The sequence below is a fragment of the Pan troglodytes genome, chromosome 6 (genome assembly GCF_028858775.2).
Source record: "Pan troglodytes isolate AG18354 chromosome 6, NHGRI_mPanTro3-v2.0_pri, whole genome shotgun sequence".
NCBI lineage: Eukaryota > Metazoa > Chordata > Mammalia > Primates > Hominidae > Pan > Pan troglodytes.
In genome coordinates this window covers 158,039,147-158,057,337 of record NC_072404.2, presented here as the reverse complement: position 1 = coordinate 158,057,337, position 18,191 = coordinate 158,039,147, and the positions used below count along the sequence as shown (strand labels likewise).

The 18,191-nt window shown below is 36.9% G+C and overlaps 1 pseudogene and 1 gene segment (V, D, J or C); both read right to left on the bottom strand.

Moving 5' to 3' along the window:
* Positions 1-8,856: 8,856 nt before the first annotated feature.
* LOC107966281 (T cell receptor beta variable 25-1-like) lies at positions 8,857-12,236 on the bottom strand. The segment is given in 2 exon segments: positions 8,857-12,044; positions 12,169-12,236. Coding segments are annotated over 2 exon segments (399 nt in total).
* MTRNR2L6 (MTRNR2-like 6) lies at positions 15,177-16,773 on the bottom strand (annotated as a pseudogene).

Below are 18,191 nucleotides of genomic sequence, written 5' to 3'. Positions count from 1 at the left end.
TGAAGGATTAGGAGTACAGATAAATAGGGAGAGAAAGATTATTCTAGCTAGTGTGAACAGCATGTGTAAAGGCTCAGGAGTGAGTGAGAAAGTACATATGGAGCTTTGGGAGAGCTGAGGGATTATGAATATTATTAGAGCATAAGTATGCAAAAAGTGGGTAAAGAGTAGGGGAATTTCACAAGACTGGATAGGTATGCAAGGGCCAAATCATGGAGGGTTTTAAGAATTTGTAGTTTGGAAGTTTTTTTTTTTTTTTTTTTACAAAAAGAACTTATAGGCCAACATTTAGATATAAAGAAGACTGGTCATAACCCTAAAGTCAATGGAAAGGAAGTGTTTTCAGCTGCAGAGTTAAAACAGAGAGTAAGACATCAGGTAGGTGGATATTTGGTAGGTGTTGAAGTAATTCAGGTCAAAGAAGTAATTCAGGTCAAAGACAGTGGTTGCCTGAGCTAAGGCAGCATTCATTGGGATAGAAAATAGTGGTTGAATTTGAGAGGTTTTAATAAACAGAAATGTTAAAGATGTGTTTATGGACCAATGTGGAAGAAGAATGTGACAGAAGAGGTGAAGATATTCTGGGGACTCTAGCTAAAGCAAATGAGTGAATGCTTGTACCACTTAGGGATCCCAGTGACAGAAGATGCATGTCACAACATACCTTAGGGTGGGTTATTGTCTCAAGAAGCTAGAGAGCCAGGACTGGGACAAGGATGAGGAAAGGCATTGCAATGAATGTGTTTGTGACCTGAAGAGGGGATATCTTGTCTGAGGAGCAATAAACCTGAAAGGGCAGAGTAAGGATCTTAATAAATATAACTTAATCTCAGAAATAGAAAATGAGACTATTTGAACTGGCCATAGACTTAGGAATGTTTTCTCGACTTCTGTACTCACTAGTAGAGCACAAGGAGGTATGGGAAATATTGCCTTTTGAAGTCTGATGCAAGGTTGCTGCTTAGATCAGACTTCCTACACAAAAAAAATCTCATGTTAAAGGTTCTGGAAAGTTCTATTCTCTCCTCCTGTGAAAGAAGTTCTTTCTCAGAATAGGGTGGAGCCTCTTGTGGGTGGGCACTCCTCCCTTTGAGACTGCCAATTTGTGCGGTGAGCACATGCCTGTGCAGTGCTGTGGAGTGACGGCACAAGGACACAGGGACACCTGAAAGGGAGTTGCAGATTTCAGAGCCAAAGAGAACTTCTATTTTTTGCCGGGAAATATTTTCAATAGGGATATGTCTCTAATCAACAATGTCAATGTTAACTGAATAATGAGTCGGCTCTAATTCCAACCCTGATTCTTGTGAAAACCAGTATGAAATCTTGGCAGTTATCTTGAGAACTCCTTTCCTGTCTCTGCAATCAGGTGTCTTGGAGTCTAGGCGGCTTCAGCTTCTACGAGCTGGGGTTTATGAGCTGAGGGGACAGAAGACAGAAAGAGAGCCGAGGAGAGAGCCTGATGCTGCAGACTCCAGGAAGGAACCTGGGCTGTGGCCAGGCAAGCTCAGAATAAGAATTTCCCAAATGTTTCCAAGACTCACTGCCCCCAGGAAACAAAAGTACATGCAAGGGAGGAATATCCAGCTATGGTGGAATGAAGAGGTCAGCAAAGTTCCCCATAAAATAAGTATAAAACTCAAACAATTCTCATCAAAAGGCAGGAATTTTCTTTTTTCCTTAGGAGTAAAAGCTATTTGTTTCTGTACCAAGAGTAAGGCACACATGTTTTCGTGGCTGTGGGCTATGAATAGTAATTTGAATTATATTTTATGCAAACACTTGTTTAATGCACATTTCAGTATAAGCCAAAATTACTATAATTTTGTTACTACAAAAATTTTTATATTATACTGCTATATAAGCTTAGTTGAAAGCTATCTCATTTCTTTATTATTTATTTAAAATTGACAAATAGAAATTATATATATTTATTGTATACAATGTGATATTGTGACATTTTAATATATGTATACATTGTGGAATAATTAAATCAAGCTAACATATGCATAATCTCAATACTTATTTTGTTTTGACTTTTTTTTGGTAGGAACATTTAAAATCTACATTCTTAGCAATTTTCAAGAGTACATATATTATTAACTATAGTAATCATGCTGCATAATAGATCTCTAGAACTTCTTTCTGTCTGATTAAAACATGTACCTTTTGACCAACATTTCCCTATTTCCTATGCCTCCCTTCCTGAAACCCCATCCCAGTGCTTGGCAGTTACCCTTCTACTCTCTGCTTCTGTGGGTTTGACTTTGTTGGATTCCATGAATAAGTGAGACCATGCATTATTTGTCTTTCTGTGCCTGGATTATTTCACTTAGCATAATGTCTCCAGGTCCAAACATGTTGTTGCAAATTATATGATTTCCTTTTTCTGTAGGGTTGAGTATTATTCCATTGTGTGTGTGTGTGTGTGTATGTGTGTATGTATACACATATATGTATAAATAATATATATATTTATATATATATATACAGAATATATATCATATATTCTTCATCTAGCCATCCCTTGGTGGAAACCTAGGTTAATTCTGTATTTTGGCTATGTGAATAATGCTTCAAGGAACATAAGAGTACATATATTTATTCAACATACATATTTCATATCCTTTGGATTTATATCTAGAACTGGAATTGCTAGATTATATGATAGTTCTATTTTTAATTTTCTGAGGAACCTCCATACTGTTTGTCAAAATGGCTGTGCTAATTTACATTCTGTATTAGGTCAGGGTTCTCTAAAGGGGCAGAACTAATAGGATAGATGAAGAGGAGTTTATTAAAGAGTATTTACTCACACAAACATGAGGTAACGTCCCATAATAGGTCTTCTGCCATCCGAGGAGCCAGGAAGCCAGTCTGAGTCCCAAAACATCAAAAGTAGGGAAGTTGAGAGTGTAGCCTTCAGTCTGTGGCCGAAGGCCCAAGAGCCCCTGGCAAATCACTAGTTTAAGTCCAAGAGTCCAAAAACTGAAGAACTTGGAATCCGATGTTTGAGAGCAGGAAGCATCCAGCATGGGAGAAAGATGAAAGCCAGAAGATTTAGACAGTCTAGTCCTTCCACATTCTTCTGTCTGCTTTTATTCTATCCATGCTGGCAGCTGATTAGATTGTACCCACCCATATTGAGGGTGGTCTGCCTTTCCCAGTCCACTGATTCAAATGTTAATCTCCTTTGGCAACACCATCACAGACACACCCAGGAACAATACTTTGCATCCTTAATCCAACCGAGTTGACGCTCAATATTAACCATCACACATTTCTACCAACAATGTACATGATTCCCTTTTCTGCACATCCTTATCAATGCTTGTTATCTTTTGTCTTTGTAGTGTTAGCCAGTGTATCAGTTGTGAAGTGATATCTCATTGTGGCTTTAATTTATATTTCTCTGATAATTAGCAATGGTGAACATTTATTCATTTGTATGCTTTCTCTTGAGAAATGTCTATTCAGGTCATTTGGCCATATATTAATTGGGTTGTTTTCTTGCTAATGAGTGTGAGTTTCTTATATATTTTGGATATTAATCCTTTTTCAGACATGTGGTTTGCAAATATTTTCTCCCATTTTGTAGCTTGTCTTTTTATTCTGTTGATGATTTCCTTTCCTTTCCTTTCCTGTGCAGAAGCTTTTTAGTTTGATGTAATCCCACTTGTCTAATTTGGTTTTTGTTGCCTATGCTTTTGCAGTAATATTTAAAAATTATTTGCCAAGACCAGTATTAAGAAGCTTTCCCCCTATGTTTTCTAATAGTATTTTTGAAATTTCAGGTCTTATGCTTATGTCTTTAATTTATTTTGAGTTGATTTTATGTTGTAAAACAGAAAGACCAAAATCCAACTATTTTCTGACTATGGGAAATCACTTTAGTGTTAAAGACACAAATATATTGAAAGTAAAGTATGGAAAAGCATATGTCATATTAGTAACCATAAAAGCTTGAGTGGCTATATTAATATCAGAGAAATAAATTTTAAAGCAAAAAATATTATTAGAGAAAAACACTTCATAATGATTAAATTTTCAACCTATATATGTATATCAAATGATATAAAAAACATATACAAAATATATATTCCTTCTATGTGTGTTTGTGCATATGTATTTTTTATATTTATTCACACATATATTTATCCTTTAAGGTGCTTTTAATTCCTTACTATGGATTTTAGTTACTAACAATGTCATTTTCTCTCAGCCGGATGACTTCCTTTAATATTTCTTGTAAGACAGGTCTGCTAACCACACAATTCTGTAGCCTTTGTTTATCTGGGAATGTCTTTATTTCATTTTCATTTATAGAGGATAGTTTTGCTGGATATAGAATTTTTGGTGGAATTTTTTTTCTTTCAGTGCCTCTCCATTATCTTCTGATCTCCATTGTTTCTGATTTAAAGTCAGAAACAATGACTTCTGATTTAAAGTCAGATTAATTGTATTGCTCTTCTCTTTCAAATGATGAGTCATTTTTCTCTTGTTGAGAAAATATATTGATTTCAATACATTATTTGTGGATTTTGGCTTTCTGAAGTTTAACTATAATGTATCTAGACATAGATATCTTTGTGTTTACTGTGTTTGAGAGATGTTAAGCTTCTAGATTCTTTTGATTAGTGTTTTTCAACAAATTTGAGAAGTTTGTGGCCATTATTTTTTCTTTGTCCTTTTCTCACTTCTCTCTTTCTGAAACTCCAATTTTACATATATGGGTATGCTTGATGGTACTCACAAATCTCTAAGTTTAGTTACTTTTAGTATAGAAAGCATGTGCCTGTACAGCATTGTGGAGTAACTCCTGGGGCCTAACAACAGAGTCCCAAAGTACATAAAGTAAAAATGACAGAAATGAAACAAAAATAAACATACCAAAATTACAGTTGGTGACTTAAATCCTCCAGTCTGAAAAATTGATCACACCAGCTAGACAGAAAGTAAATAAGGGTAAAAAGACCTGAAAAACACTACTAAACTATTTGACCTAATTGACGATTTTAGAACACACTATTCAGCAACAGCAGAATGTACACTTTTTCAAGTGCTCATAGAGTATTTCCCCATATAGATTATATGTTATATAATAACATACAGATAGGAGGATTAAAATAATTCAAAGTATATTCTCTCATCACAGAGGGATTTAATTAGAAATAAACAACAGAAAGAAGCTGGAAAAATCACAAATATTTGGAAATTAAACATCACACTCCTAAATAACTCATGGGCTTCAAAAGGAATTTCTAGAGAAATTATGCTTTTAACTAAAAAACTAAAAATATATCAATGTACATGGAATGCAGCCATGATTAGAGGGAAATGTATAACTTTAAATAACTGCATTAGGAAAACAACTACAAAAGTTTCCATCATAATCTAAACTTCTACCTGAAGACACTGGAAAAATAAGAGAAAAGTCAACCAAAAGTAAACATAAGGAAGAAATAACAAAGATCAAATTAGGCCGGGCGTGGTGGCTTGTGCCTGTAATCCCAGCACTTTGGGAGGCCGAGGCAGGCGGATCACGAGGTCAGGAGATAGAGACCATCCTGGCTAACAGGGTGAAACCTCGTCTCTATTAAAAAAAAAAAAAAATACAAAAAATTAGCTGGGCGTGGTGGCGGGTGCCTGTAGTCCCAGCTACTCGGGAGGCTGAGGCAAGAGAATGGCGTGAACCTGGGAGACGGAGCTTGCAGTGAGCCGAGATAGCACCACTGCACTCCAGCTTGGGTGAAAGAGTAAGACTCCATCTCAAAAAAAAAAAAAAAAAAAAAAAAAAAAATCAAAAATCAGTTCAATAGATAATAGAAAAATAATAGAGAAAATCAATGGAACTACAACTGGGTACTTGAAATGCTATAAAATTGATAATGCTTTAGTCAGACTGAACAAGATAAAAAGCAAGAAAATACAAATTGCAAAGTCAGGAGTGAAAATGAAGAATACAATTACTAACCCTATAGAAATATATGGAAATGTTATGAACAACACTATGTCAATGAATTTGACAACTTGGGTGAAGCAGACATATTCCTAGAAAGACATAAGAGTAACTCGAGAAAAAAAGAAAGCCACATGTCTGGATAGACATATTACAAGTAAAGAAGTATTTTAGTAAATAACACCATATAGAGCAGAGGTCAGCAAAATTTTTCAGTAAGGAGCTAGATAGTAAATATTTTGGGCCATATGCAACCTCTGTCAGTTCTTTTTCTCCTATTCCTCCTCTTCCGTCTTCTAACACTTTAAAAGTATAAAATTTATTCTTAGTTTATGAGTAATACAAATATAGGCCATAGCTTGACTTCAACATGTGAGCAATAGTTTGTCACTCCATGTCACAGAGAAAAGCTCAGGACTAGCTGACTTTACTGGTAAATTCCATCAAATATTTAAATAATACCACTCCTACAAGAAAAAACTTCCACAAAATAAAGAATAAGAGATTATTCCTAAATTCATCCAAGTTCAGCCACAATTTCCTAATTCAGCCTAACAGGTCAGAATTACTTTGATACTGAATAAAAAGAAATCACAAGAAAACTACAAACTAGTATGTCTATGGTCTCCATAAAATATTAGCAAACCTCATTTAGCCATATATGGAAAGATTATATACCATGACCAAGTGGGATTTATCCCACCAATGCAAGATTGGCTTGACATCCAAAATCAACTAATGTAATATATCATATTAATAGAATAAAAACATACCAGATTATTATCTCAATGTGTGCAATAAAATAAATTTGACAAAATAACCTGTACCCAATCATAATAAAATCTCAACAAATTATGAACAGATTGAACTTTCTCATCCTGACTAACAGCATGAAAGAAATAAACACTCACCTTAAACATGAAAGCTTGAAGAGACTGAATGCTTTGCCTATAATATTGGTAGCAAAGTAACAATGTCTGTTTTCACTACTTTTATTCAACATTGCACTGGAGATGTCAGACAGTACAGTCAGATAAGAAATTGCAATAAAAGGCATCCAGGTTGGAAAGGAAAAAGTAAAATTCTTTTTAATCTCAGACTACATGATCCTGTATGTAAAAAAAAAAAAAAAAAAAAAAAAAAACTCCTATGAAATCTACAAAGAAACTTCTAGAACAAATCCATTTAGCAAGATTTCAGGATACAGTATGTATAGCAAAAATCATATGTGTTCTAATACTAGTAATAATCCAAAACTGAAATTAAGAAAAATAGTTTTATAGTTACATTATAGAAAATAGCACTTTGCAATATATTAAACAACAGAAATGTAAGACCTATACATGGAAAAAATATAAAGTGTTGAGATAAATTTTAAAAGATCTAGAAGAATGGAAAAAGCATTCCGTGATCATGGAGGACTCAGTATTGTTAAGATAGAAATTATCTCCAAATTTATCAATAAGTACACAGCAATCCTTCTCAAAATTCTAGTAGTACGTTTTGTAGAGATTGACTAGCTGATCCTAAACCTATATGGTGATACATAGGACTTGAATAGTCAAGGCAATTTTGAAAAAGAAAAACACAGTTAAAAGACTTACACTAGCCAATTTAAAAACATACGATAAAGCTGTAATAATCAACAGAGTGTGGTATTAACATAAAATCAACAAAGATCAGAAATAAACCCATCCACTATGGTTAACTCATTTTTGAATATGGTGTAAAGTCAGTTTAATGATGAAATAATATTTTCAACAAATAGTACAGAAATTACACTATGCAAAAATACTAATACTATTAATAATGATCTTGGATACCCCAAAATTAACTCAGAACATGGTGTACACCAAATATAAGAGCAAAAACTATGAAACTTCTTTTTTTTTTTTTTTTGAGACAGAGTCTTGCTCTGTCACCCAGGCTGGAGTGCAGTGGCACCATCTGGGCTCACTACAAGCTCCGCCTGCCGGGTTCACACCATTCTCCTGTCTCAGCCTCCCCAGTAGCTGGGACTACAGGCACCCGCCACCACGCCAGGCTAATTTTTGTTGTATCTTTAGTAGAGACAGGGTTTCACCATGTTAGCCAGGATGGTCTCGATCTCCTGACCTCATGATTCACCCTCCTCGGCCTCCCAAAGTGCTGGGATTACAGGCGTGAGCCACCACACCCAGCCAAAAGACTATGAAACTTCTAGAAGAAGACAGAAAAAAAATTATGACTTTGGCTTAGTTATTTCTTAGAAGTAACAGGAAAAGCCTAATTCATAAAAGATAAATTGAAAAATTGGACCTCATCAAAATAAAAAATGGTTTATCTTCAAAGTCACCTGTTAAGAAAATGAGAAGACAAATCATAGAGCAGGAAAAAAAGTTTTGAAAGTCATATGTCTGATAAGGGACAGTTAAAACTCAGTAAATAAAAAGACAAACCATCCAATTAAAATGAGTAAAGGATTTGAATAGGTACGTCATCAGAGGTCATATAGGAATAACCAATAAGCAAACAAAAAGATGCTCAATATCATTAGTTATTAGAGAAACAAAATTTAAAAACCACAGTGAGATGACACTACACATTTTCCAGAATGATGATTATTAAAAAAGACCAAGTGTTGGAGAGGATGTGAAAAAACTGGAACCTCACACATTGATGACAGAAATGTAAAATGAAATAGCCAATTCTGAAAACATTTTACATGTTTTGTTTTTGTTTTTAATTTATTATACCCTTACCCTATGACTCAGTAATTCCACTTCTAGATACTTTGCAAATAAAAGTTTATAACTTCACAAATATGTATTTATTTATTTTTTTATTATACTTTAAGTTCTAGGGTACATATGCACAACATGCAAGTTTATTACATATGTATACATGTGCCATGTTGGTTTGCTGCACCCATTAACTCATCATTTACATTAGGTATTTCTCTTAATGCTATCCCTCCCCACTCCCCCCACCCCATGACAGGCCCCAGTGTGTGATGTTCCCCGCCCTGTGTCCAAGTGTTCTCATTGTTCAGTTCCCACCTATGAGTGAGAACATACGGTGTTTGGTTTTCTGTCGTTGTGATAGTTTGCTCAGAATGATGGTTTCCAGCTACATCCATGTCCCTACAAAGGACATGAACTCATCCTTTTTTATTGCTGCATAGTATTCCATGGTGTATATGTGCCACATTTTCTTAATCCAGTCTATTATTGATGGACATTTGGGTTGGTTCCAAGTCTTTGCTATTGTGAATAGTGCTGCAATAAACATACGTGTGCATGTGTCTTTATAGTAGCATGATTTGTAATCCTTTGGGTATATACCCAGTAATGGGATCACTGGTTCAAATGGTATTTCCAGTTCTAGATCCTTAAGGAATCGCCACGCTGTCTTCCACAATTGTTGAACTAGTTTACATTCCCACCAACAGTGTAAAATTGTTCCTATTTCTCCACATCCTCTCCAACATCTGTTGTTTCCTGACTTTTTAATGATTGCCATTCTAACTGGTGTGAGATGATATCTCATTGTGGTTTTGATTTGCATTTCTCTGATGACCAGTGATGATGAGCATTTTTTCATGTGTCTGTTGGCTGCATAAATGTCTTCTTTTGAGAAGTGTCTGCTTTTCACTTCTTTTGAGAACTGAAGCAGATGAAGACTTCTTGTGTTAGCATAGTGATTAATGAGATGCTGGAGTAGGAGTCAGCCCTGTAGACAAGAAGTGCAGACTTCAGAGATAGAGGGACAGCGGGTACAGGGTCTCAGATGGGTAAGAGAACATGGACTATAGAAAATGGTCAGAAGTTCAGGATTGCCAGGATGAAAAATAGCTAGGATAAGGTGTTCAAGATAAGCTAATTTCTGGAGTCCAGATCACAAAATACCATTAAGCCAGGTGAAGAAATTTAAATTTTATCTTGAATATGAGGGAGAAACATGGAGAAATGATGGAGGGATCCAGTAGCATGATCATATTTGTCTACAGTTATCTCTCAGTGTCTTGGGGAATTGGTTCCAAGACCTCCCAAGGATAACAAAATCTACAAATGCCCAAGTCCCTGATAAAAAATGGTATAGTATTTACATATAATCTATGCATATACTCCCATATACTTTAAGTCATCTGTAAATAATTCATAGTACCAAATACAATGCAATGTTATGTAAATGGTTGTTATAGTGTATTGTTTAGAATGGTGACAATGAAAAAAGTCTGTATGTGTTCAGTATAGACACGATTTTTGAAAAAAATATTTTTGATCTGTGGTTGGTTGAATCCAGGGATGTGGAACTCATGAATACAGAGGGCCAACTCTCTGATGCATATCACTTTTGCAAGAAGGCCAGAAGGGTAAGGCACGAGGCTAAGAGTTCAGTAAGGAAGGGTTTTTAATCTTCTAGGTGTTTGCTAAGGACACCTGACCATTGGAGATGAGCCTCCCAAGATGATGGTGTCTCCAAAAGAGGATATGCTATTGGAAGGATGATTAACTCTGTTGGGGACAAGTTGAGTTGAGGAGCCTATGAAATATAGAGGTGGAAATATCTAGTAGGCAGCTAGAGAATAAGTTTGAAACTAATGAGACATATGCTTCAAGTAATAGATTGGATGATATTGTCTAAGATGTATGTATAGGTTAAGAGGAAAAGAACAAAAAGTCCAGAAATAAGGTCAAAATAAGGAAAATGAGAATAGAAAGAGCCCACAAAGAAGAGTGAGGAATGGCTAGTATTGTAGAAAACAAACAGAAAAGAAGAATGAACAAGAAATGACTTTTACAATAAAATATGTATGATGTTTTCTAGATTCTTTTCTAACATATTAAAGCTACTTTTTAAGGAGGCAAAACCAGGACAGAGACTCTGTGACTTTACTTTTTGGTAACCTCAAAACAGAGATTTCACATCTGAGCTCAGCATCCAGGGCCCCACAGCAGTCTATACTTCTGTGAAAAATAAATCTATTCAGGGTCCCAGGTGTGATCTCATGTGGATAGAGAACACTTCCCTGAGATTCAGCATATCCAAGACAGAAGAATCACCTAGCCGTGGGATAGTCTTCCAATGCTAAGGGTAGTCTCCAAAGAGATTTAGGGCTGAATCCAGGGACATTGTTAAAGACTATTCTTTGCCAAAGTTGGAGCCTTTTCTTTTCCTTAGGCCTCATGCAGATATAGCTAAAATTACATTTATTTAGAGGGATATTAGTGAAAATAATCATTAATCACTTATTTCAAGTGAAAATAAAATTTTATTCTAAGTTCAAAGTCATAGATTGAGGAACTGAAGCCGTCAGGTGCAGGACTGGGGTCAGGAAAGGGCAGGGACTTTGTGTGGCTGTGTATGAAGGAACAAGTTTAACATGAGGAAGGAACCATGAACCAGAGATAAAGACAGCCTGTGCAGAAAGTCAAAGGATCCTTTTCCTGTTTCTTAGCTGACAAAGACTTTCTTCAGCTAGCCATAAGGTAACTGTCAAATATTATCACATTTATCTTGAAGGATAAAATTTGTGCAAGCTCAATTGAACAACAACAACTAGAAGCAAGGAAGAAGTCAGCTAGGATAACTGTGGGGCTGGGTCATTTCTCAGCTTGTTAGAGACTGAGCCAGAGATAGTCTTTAGTCCAGACTGTTACTTAAAGCACACTGGTCCCTCAAGGCTGAGGAGTCTGGGAAGATTTGTAGGGGTTTCTGTAGTTTAAGATGAGGTTTCTGGAGGCAAGATGTCCTCACCTTAGAGGCGACCCTTTCTGTGCGGAGTGTTGGTATCCATGTAGCACTGTGTATTCACTGCTGGCACAGAGGTACTGAGAGGTATGTGAGGGCCTGGCAGACTCCAGGGTCAGGGGAAAATGCTCCGTCCTTATTCTGGAGACTGTTGACTCAGAGGAAAGATCTCCCTTCTCTGTGGAATTAACTCCATAGGAATAGTGGATGAGGTGTAGTTCCATTCCTGGGTCTTGTTGATACCAGTACATTTTGTCATGGCCCATGGTTTGAGAACATTCCAGAGCGATCTTCTTTCCTGTCCCTATAACAAGGTATCTTGGGGTCTGGTAGATGTCAGCTTCCATGAGGCCTACGGGAAGAGACAAAAATTGGTAACAGAGTTCACGATGGACTTTGATGCTGAGCCAGGCACAAACCCAACACAGAGGAAGTATTCCTTCTAGATTTTGGAATGAACTGTGTCTATGACTTACCTGCCCCAAGAAAATAAAAGCCCACGTAGCAGAGGAGCCTGATAGTCATGGCACAGTTGGGGCTAGAGAGGATGTCTCCCAGTAGTGGGGAAGCAGGATGGGCTCTTGATAATGTCACTGTGTGTGTGTGATGACACAGCCCCTGCAAACTTCCTGGGTCCCACAGCCATCCTGTTGAAACAGTTTCATCTATATCCTTTTAACCCATCAAATGAGTAATATTTTTGTTGACTTCCCTCATCCAAAGTAGGCTTGATGCTTTGCTTATCTTAACTCAAGTCTTTAATATTCTTACAAAACATTCCATTGCAACTGTTTTGTAAGCTATGAACATAAAAACTACATAGCTTTGAATGCCTGTAATAGCAAGATTTTACCTAATTAAAAAGGTTGGGAAAGGAAGTGGCATTTGAGTTGAGTTCTGAAGGATGAACAGGAATGAACTCTGCAAACCCAAGAGAGAAGAACATGCAGAAGAGGGAACCAGTGAACAGCGTGGCTTGATCAGACAAGGAGCAGGAGAACTTGTGAGCATTAAACGGGGCAATCTATTTATATAGACACATGTAAAGAGCTTGGAGCAGTAACTGGAATTCACTGAGTCCTCAGCATGGTGTTATTATTGTGTGATAATAACTTTCTCAGTCTCCTTTTTCACTGACTTGGTGTTCAGGCTTTATCAGCTTTATCAACTTAGCCTTTGCCTAGGATGATTTTAGTCCATCTGCCTTTAATTGCACTATCAATCATGACAGAACAGAAAATACAATCCAATACATGCTTTGGTGGGTGCTGCTGCAGTAAACAATGTCTAAACCAAGTGCCATTCTCCCTCCGCCCTTTCCCCCATTTCTTCTTAACAGAAAAGTCTTTGGTTTTGATTGTGAGATACAAAGATTAATCCCAGAATTTCTCCCAGTGTTGTCCACTTCCTTTGCCCTAGTTCACTAAGATCTACAGTTGGTATTTACTAAAATTTTTGTTCACATGATGCTGACATAGGCTTTGGGTTTTTACTATTATATCTCTACTATTTGAACACCATGTCTTCAAGTCTGTATGTATTTACATGTAACACATGTGGGCCCCTGCTTACTCTTCCTCTGTCATGTGTCACGAAGGAATATAACAGTTTTGATTTACCAAACCCTGAAATACTCTTGTCCTATCAGGGGCTCCTTTAAGACAAAAGTAACCATTAAAATCATTAATGAGATTTGGCCTTAGACTTTACTATGAAATCTGGTCTTAATAGTAAGTGCTGAGAACAGAAAAAATAAATCGAATTTTACTGCCCCCTGCTGAAAAAAAGGTGTTAGAGGTTTGGGGAGATTCTGACAAATTTTAAAGAAACAGGAAAACGGGAGGCTCCCAGTTGTTCTCAGTGTGAGATGACTGAAGGATGAGTGATGAGTTGATGAAAGTCTTCAGCAGTGACTGGATGTAAAATCTATACCTTACAGTAGAAGCAAAGAAGGAAAGAAAAGAAGTGCTCAACCTGGGCTTGGAAGTAGATATTAGAGAGTCTCAGGTCCTAGTCAAATGAAGGGGTACTCGAAGGCAGAGGTAACTACCCACTCCTTGCTGCCCAGTGCAGGAATAACTCACACATAGCTTGCCTTTTATTGATGAAAACACTTTCCCCAAAGACTACCTTTCTTGTTTAGTTAGGGAAGTCCTCTGGAGAAGGTGCTGGGAATTGCTAAGTGTGAATAATTACAGAGACAGACATTATTATATATAATTTTTGTATATATCTCTACACATTTTTGTTCTAGTAAAACCCCCTTTCTCAATGGAGGCTTCTTGATTTTCAGGATTTTGTAGTCCTTCCAGTGTCCATGAAGTTTGCATAGGGAAGAGATACCAAGAAAGACAAGAGACAAAATGCAATCTTAGTATTCAGCCAGGAGGGAAAGATATGGAACCAGAATGTGGCAGTGCTAAATTAAGACTTCATATTATGGCAAAGGACTCACCTGTCTTCAGGCGAGGCAGAAGGGAGAAAGGCTGAGGGTTCTGGTTTCCCAAATAGTGATAAACATCTCCTAGCTCAGGGCTCTGCACCACATGGAAGTAGGATTACCTCTGAGGTTTCATTTCCCATTGCCAAGAATAGCCTGTACCATCACGGTTCCTGTTTTCACAGAATAGAGTTTGATTCCAGAGAATCACAGACACTGACTATAGGGCATGTGTGTTGAGCTTTTATGCAGTGTCTTATGTCAGAATCCCACAGCAAGGGCTTTTTATGAGCTTCAGCACCATGTTCTTAACCCAGTGGTCCCTCGGTATTCATGGGGGATTAGTTTAAATCCACTGATGCTTAAATCTCTTATATAAAATGGCATAGTATTTGCATATAACCTAGGCACATCCTCCTGTATACTTTAAATCAACTCTAGATTACTTATAATAGCTAATACAATGTAAATGCCATGTAAATAGTTGGTATACCTCAGTGTTTTAGATTTTGTATTTTTTTGTTGTGTTGTTATTTTGTAATTTTTAAAATATATTTTTCATCTGAGGTTGACTAAATCTGCAAATGAGGACCCCATTGATACAGAGTGCCAACTGTGTACTCTACCAGCATTCGGAAGTTCCAAAGGCCCTCAAATACAGCATGCATAATTCATTCCCCTCCTTCCTTCTAACTCTGCTTCTTTGCCTGTAATACTAAAACTAGGACTCCAGGCATAAACTTAACTTATTAAATATTCTAATTAGACTCACTTAAATATATGAGTATATAAATTTGTGTTAACAATTAAAACAACAAATATTTCATATATTTTCATATATTTGCATCCTCCTTTGCATGTCTTCTTTCTCAGGACTCAGATTCCATGAAGAAAAACAGCTTTGATTTCCCCGAACATTCTCCCGTGTATGTTTGGGATTATGTCACTTCACCCTAGTTCTCAATCAATTATGTATTACCATCAGATATTAATATCAGATAATAATTGTTACATAAGTCTCTATACATTTTTTGTCCAGTAAAACTCCCTCTCTCATTTCCAGCCTTCTCTTAACCAAACATATTTTCTTTGTTTTAAAAAGACTTATAGATGGGAGGTGTGGAGGACTTAAATACACATGTACCAGACCTGGCTTGTTCCGGTCTGAACTCAGATCACGTAGGACTTTAATCATTGAATAAACGAACCCTTGATAGCAGCTACACCATTAGGATGTCCTGATCCAACATCGAGGTCGTAAACCCTATTGTCAATATGGACTCTAGAATAGGATTGCGCTGTTATCCCTAGGGTAACTTGTTCCGTTGATCAAATTATTGGGTCAATATATGTATAGTAATTCGCTTAAACTGGTTTAGTCTTAGCATAGGTTGCTCAGAGGTTGAATTATGCTCCGAGGTCACCCCAACCAAAATATTTAATGCAGGGACAGTAGTTTAAGGCCTGTGGGCTTATCTGAGCTTTGTTTGCATTAATAAATTAAAGCTCCATAGGATCTTCTTGTCTTATTTATTCATGTTCGCCTCTTCACAGGCAGGTCAGTTTCACTGGTGGGAAGTAAGAGACAGCTGAACCCTCATGGGGTCATTCATACAAGTCCCTATTTAAGGAACAAGTGATTATGCTACCTTTGCATAGTCAGGGTACTGTGGCCATTGAACATATGTCACTGGCAGGTGGTGCCTCTAATACTAATAATGCTAGAGGTGATGTTTTTGGTAAACAGGCAGGGTAAAATTTGCCGAGTTCCTTTTAATTTTTTTTAACCTTTCCTTAGAGCATGCCTGTGTTGGATTAACAGTATAGGTAATAATAAATTTGTTGAGTTGTTTATTAATATTAGGCTGTTAATTTGTCAGTGGGTTATTCTGGGCTGATGTAGGCTTAAGCAGTGGAGAATATTTCATGTTACTTATATTAATATTATTGCATCTATAAAGTAATAGATTAGTCCAATGTGGTGTTAGGAGTTCAGTGGTGTGATTAGAATTTAGAGTGGTCGGATGTTGAGCTTGAACGCTTTCTTCATTGACGGCCACTTTCAGGCCAACTGTGGGGATAATGTTTTTTACTCTCTACATGAAGGTTGTTTCCTAATGTCTAAAGAGCTGTCCCTCTTTAGACTAACAGTTAAATTTACAGGGGGATTAAGTGGCTCTGTAGGTAAATTTAAAGTTGAACTAAGATTCTATCTTGGACAACCAGCCATCACTAGGCTCAGTAGGCTTATCACCACTACTCATGAATCTCCCCACTATTTTACTACATAGATGGGTGTGTTCTTTTAGCTGTTCTTGGGTAGCTCGTCTGGTTTCGGGGGCCTTGGCTTTGGTTCTCTATGTAAAGTTATTTCTAGTTAATTCATTATGCAGAAGGTATAAGGGTCTATCCTTGCTATTTTATTCTTGGTTAACTTTTTCATCTTTACCTTGCAGTACTATGTCCACTGTGCCAGGGTAAAATTTCTTTCACCTATACTTTTGTTTGGGTAAATGGTTTGATTAAGGTTATTCAGTAGTACTATTAGTTAAGTTTAGGGCTAGAGTTGGCACAAGGTGGTCAAATTATGGTGAAATCTGGGTGTAAGCCAGGTGCTTTGTGTTAAGCTACACCTTGGTTCATCCAAGTGCACTTTCCAGTACACTTACCATGTTACGACTTGTCTCCTCTATATAAATATGTAGGGGTTTTAGTTAAACTAATCTCTAAAGTGATACTTGAGGAGGGTGATGGGCATTGTGTGCGTGCTTTATGGCCTCATCCAATTAAGCACTCTGCTCTTAGTATACTGCTGAATCCTCCTTGAGCCCTTAGATTTCATAAGGGTTGTGAGATTTTCTGGGTGTAGAAAATGTAGCCCATTTCTTACCACCTCATGGGCTACACCTTGACCTAATGTTTTTATGTAGATACTTGTGCTTACTTTGTGACTTTTACTAGGGTTTGCTGAAGATGATGGTATATAGGCTGAGCAAGAGGTGGTGAGGTAAATTGGGGTTTATCCATTATAGAACAGGCTCCTCTAGAGGGATATAAAGCACTGCCAAGTCCTTTGAGTTTTAAGCTATTGCTTGTAGTGTTCTGGGGAATAGTTTTGTTGATTTAACTATTGGAGTTTAGGGCTAAGCCTAGTGGGGTATCTAATCCCAGTTTGGGTCTTAGCTATTGTGTCTTCAGAAGTATTAAAGCCTCCTTCGTAGTTTGTTTTATTTCAGCTAGGGTTTTATACAACTGAGATGAAGCTTAGCTTTATTAAGGATAGACCTAAAACACTCTTTATGCTGAGTTCTATTAGCTCAGGTTAATTGTATGGCTGCGGTGGCTGGCATGAAATTAACCAACCCTGGATATTAGTATAGTTTAGTTAAACTTTTCTTTATTGCTAAAGGTCTATCACTGTTGTTTCCTGTGGAAGTTTGGCTGAGCAAAGTGTTTTGAGCTGCATTTGTGCGTGCTTGATACTTACTCCTTTTGATCAAGGTGATTTAGATGTACTTTCACTGGGATGGGGATGCTTGTATGTGTAATCTTACTAAGAGTTAATAGAAAGGCCAGGACCAAGCCTGTCTGTTTATGGGGCTGTATAAGCCCATCTAGACATTTTCAATGTCTTGCTTTAAATAATTAAGCTACATTAACTGTATATATGTTAAGTGCAAAATTGGAGTATAGAAGAAGATACAGGCAATATGCACAGTTGTAGGGTTCGGGGATTTAAAGTTGAGTTAGCAGGAATTGGTGGAGTAGATTTTAGTACTGGCGAGTGGTTGGTGTAGTACAAGGTGACAGATGATGCCTTTCGGGGTGTGTAAATTTAGGATATGGGCTTAACAATGGATGGGTGTGCGTATTAGATATAATTGTTGTAAAAAGTAGAATTAGATTGGCGGGGGGTTAGTTTCCTAAAAAAATTTACATTAGTTGAGGGGTAGCTGTTGGGTATACCCAAAGCTAAAATACAAATATTTTGGGCTCTGGCAGAGTTGAATTAAGGCTTACTTGTTTTTGAAGTTTGGCAAGGTGTCTTTTTTCCTGGGT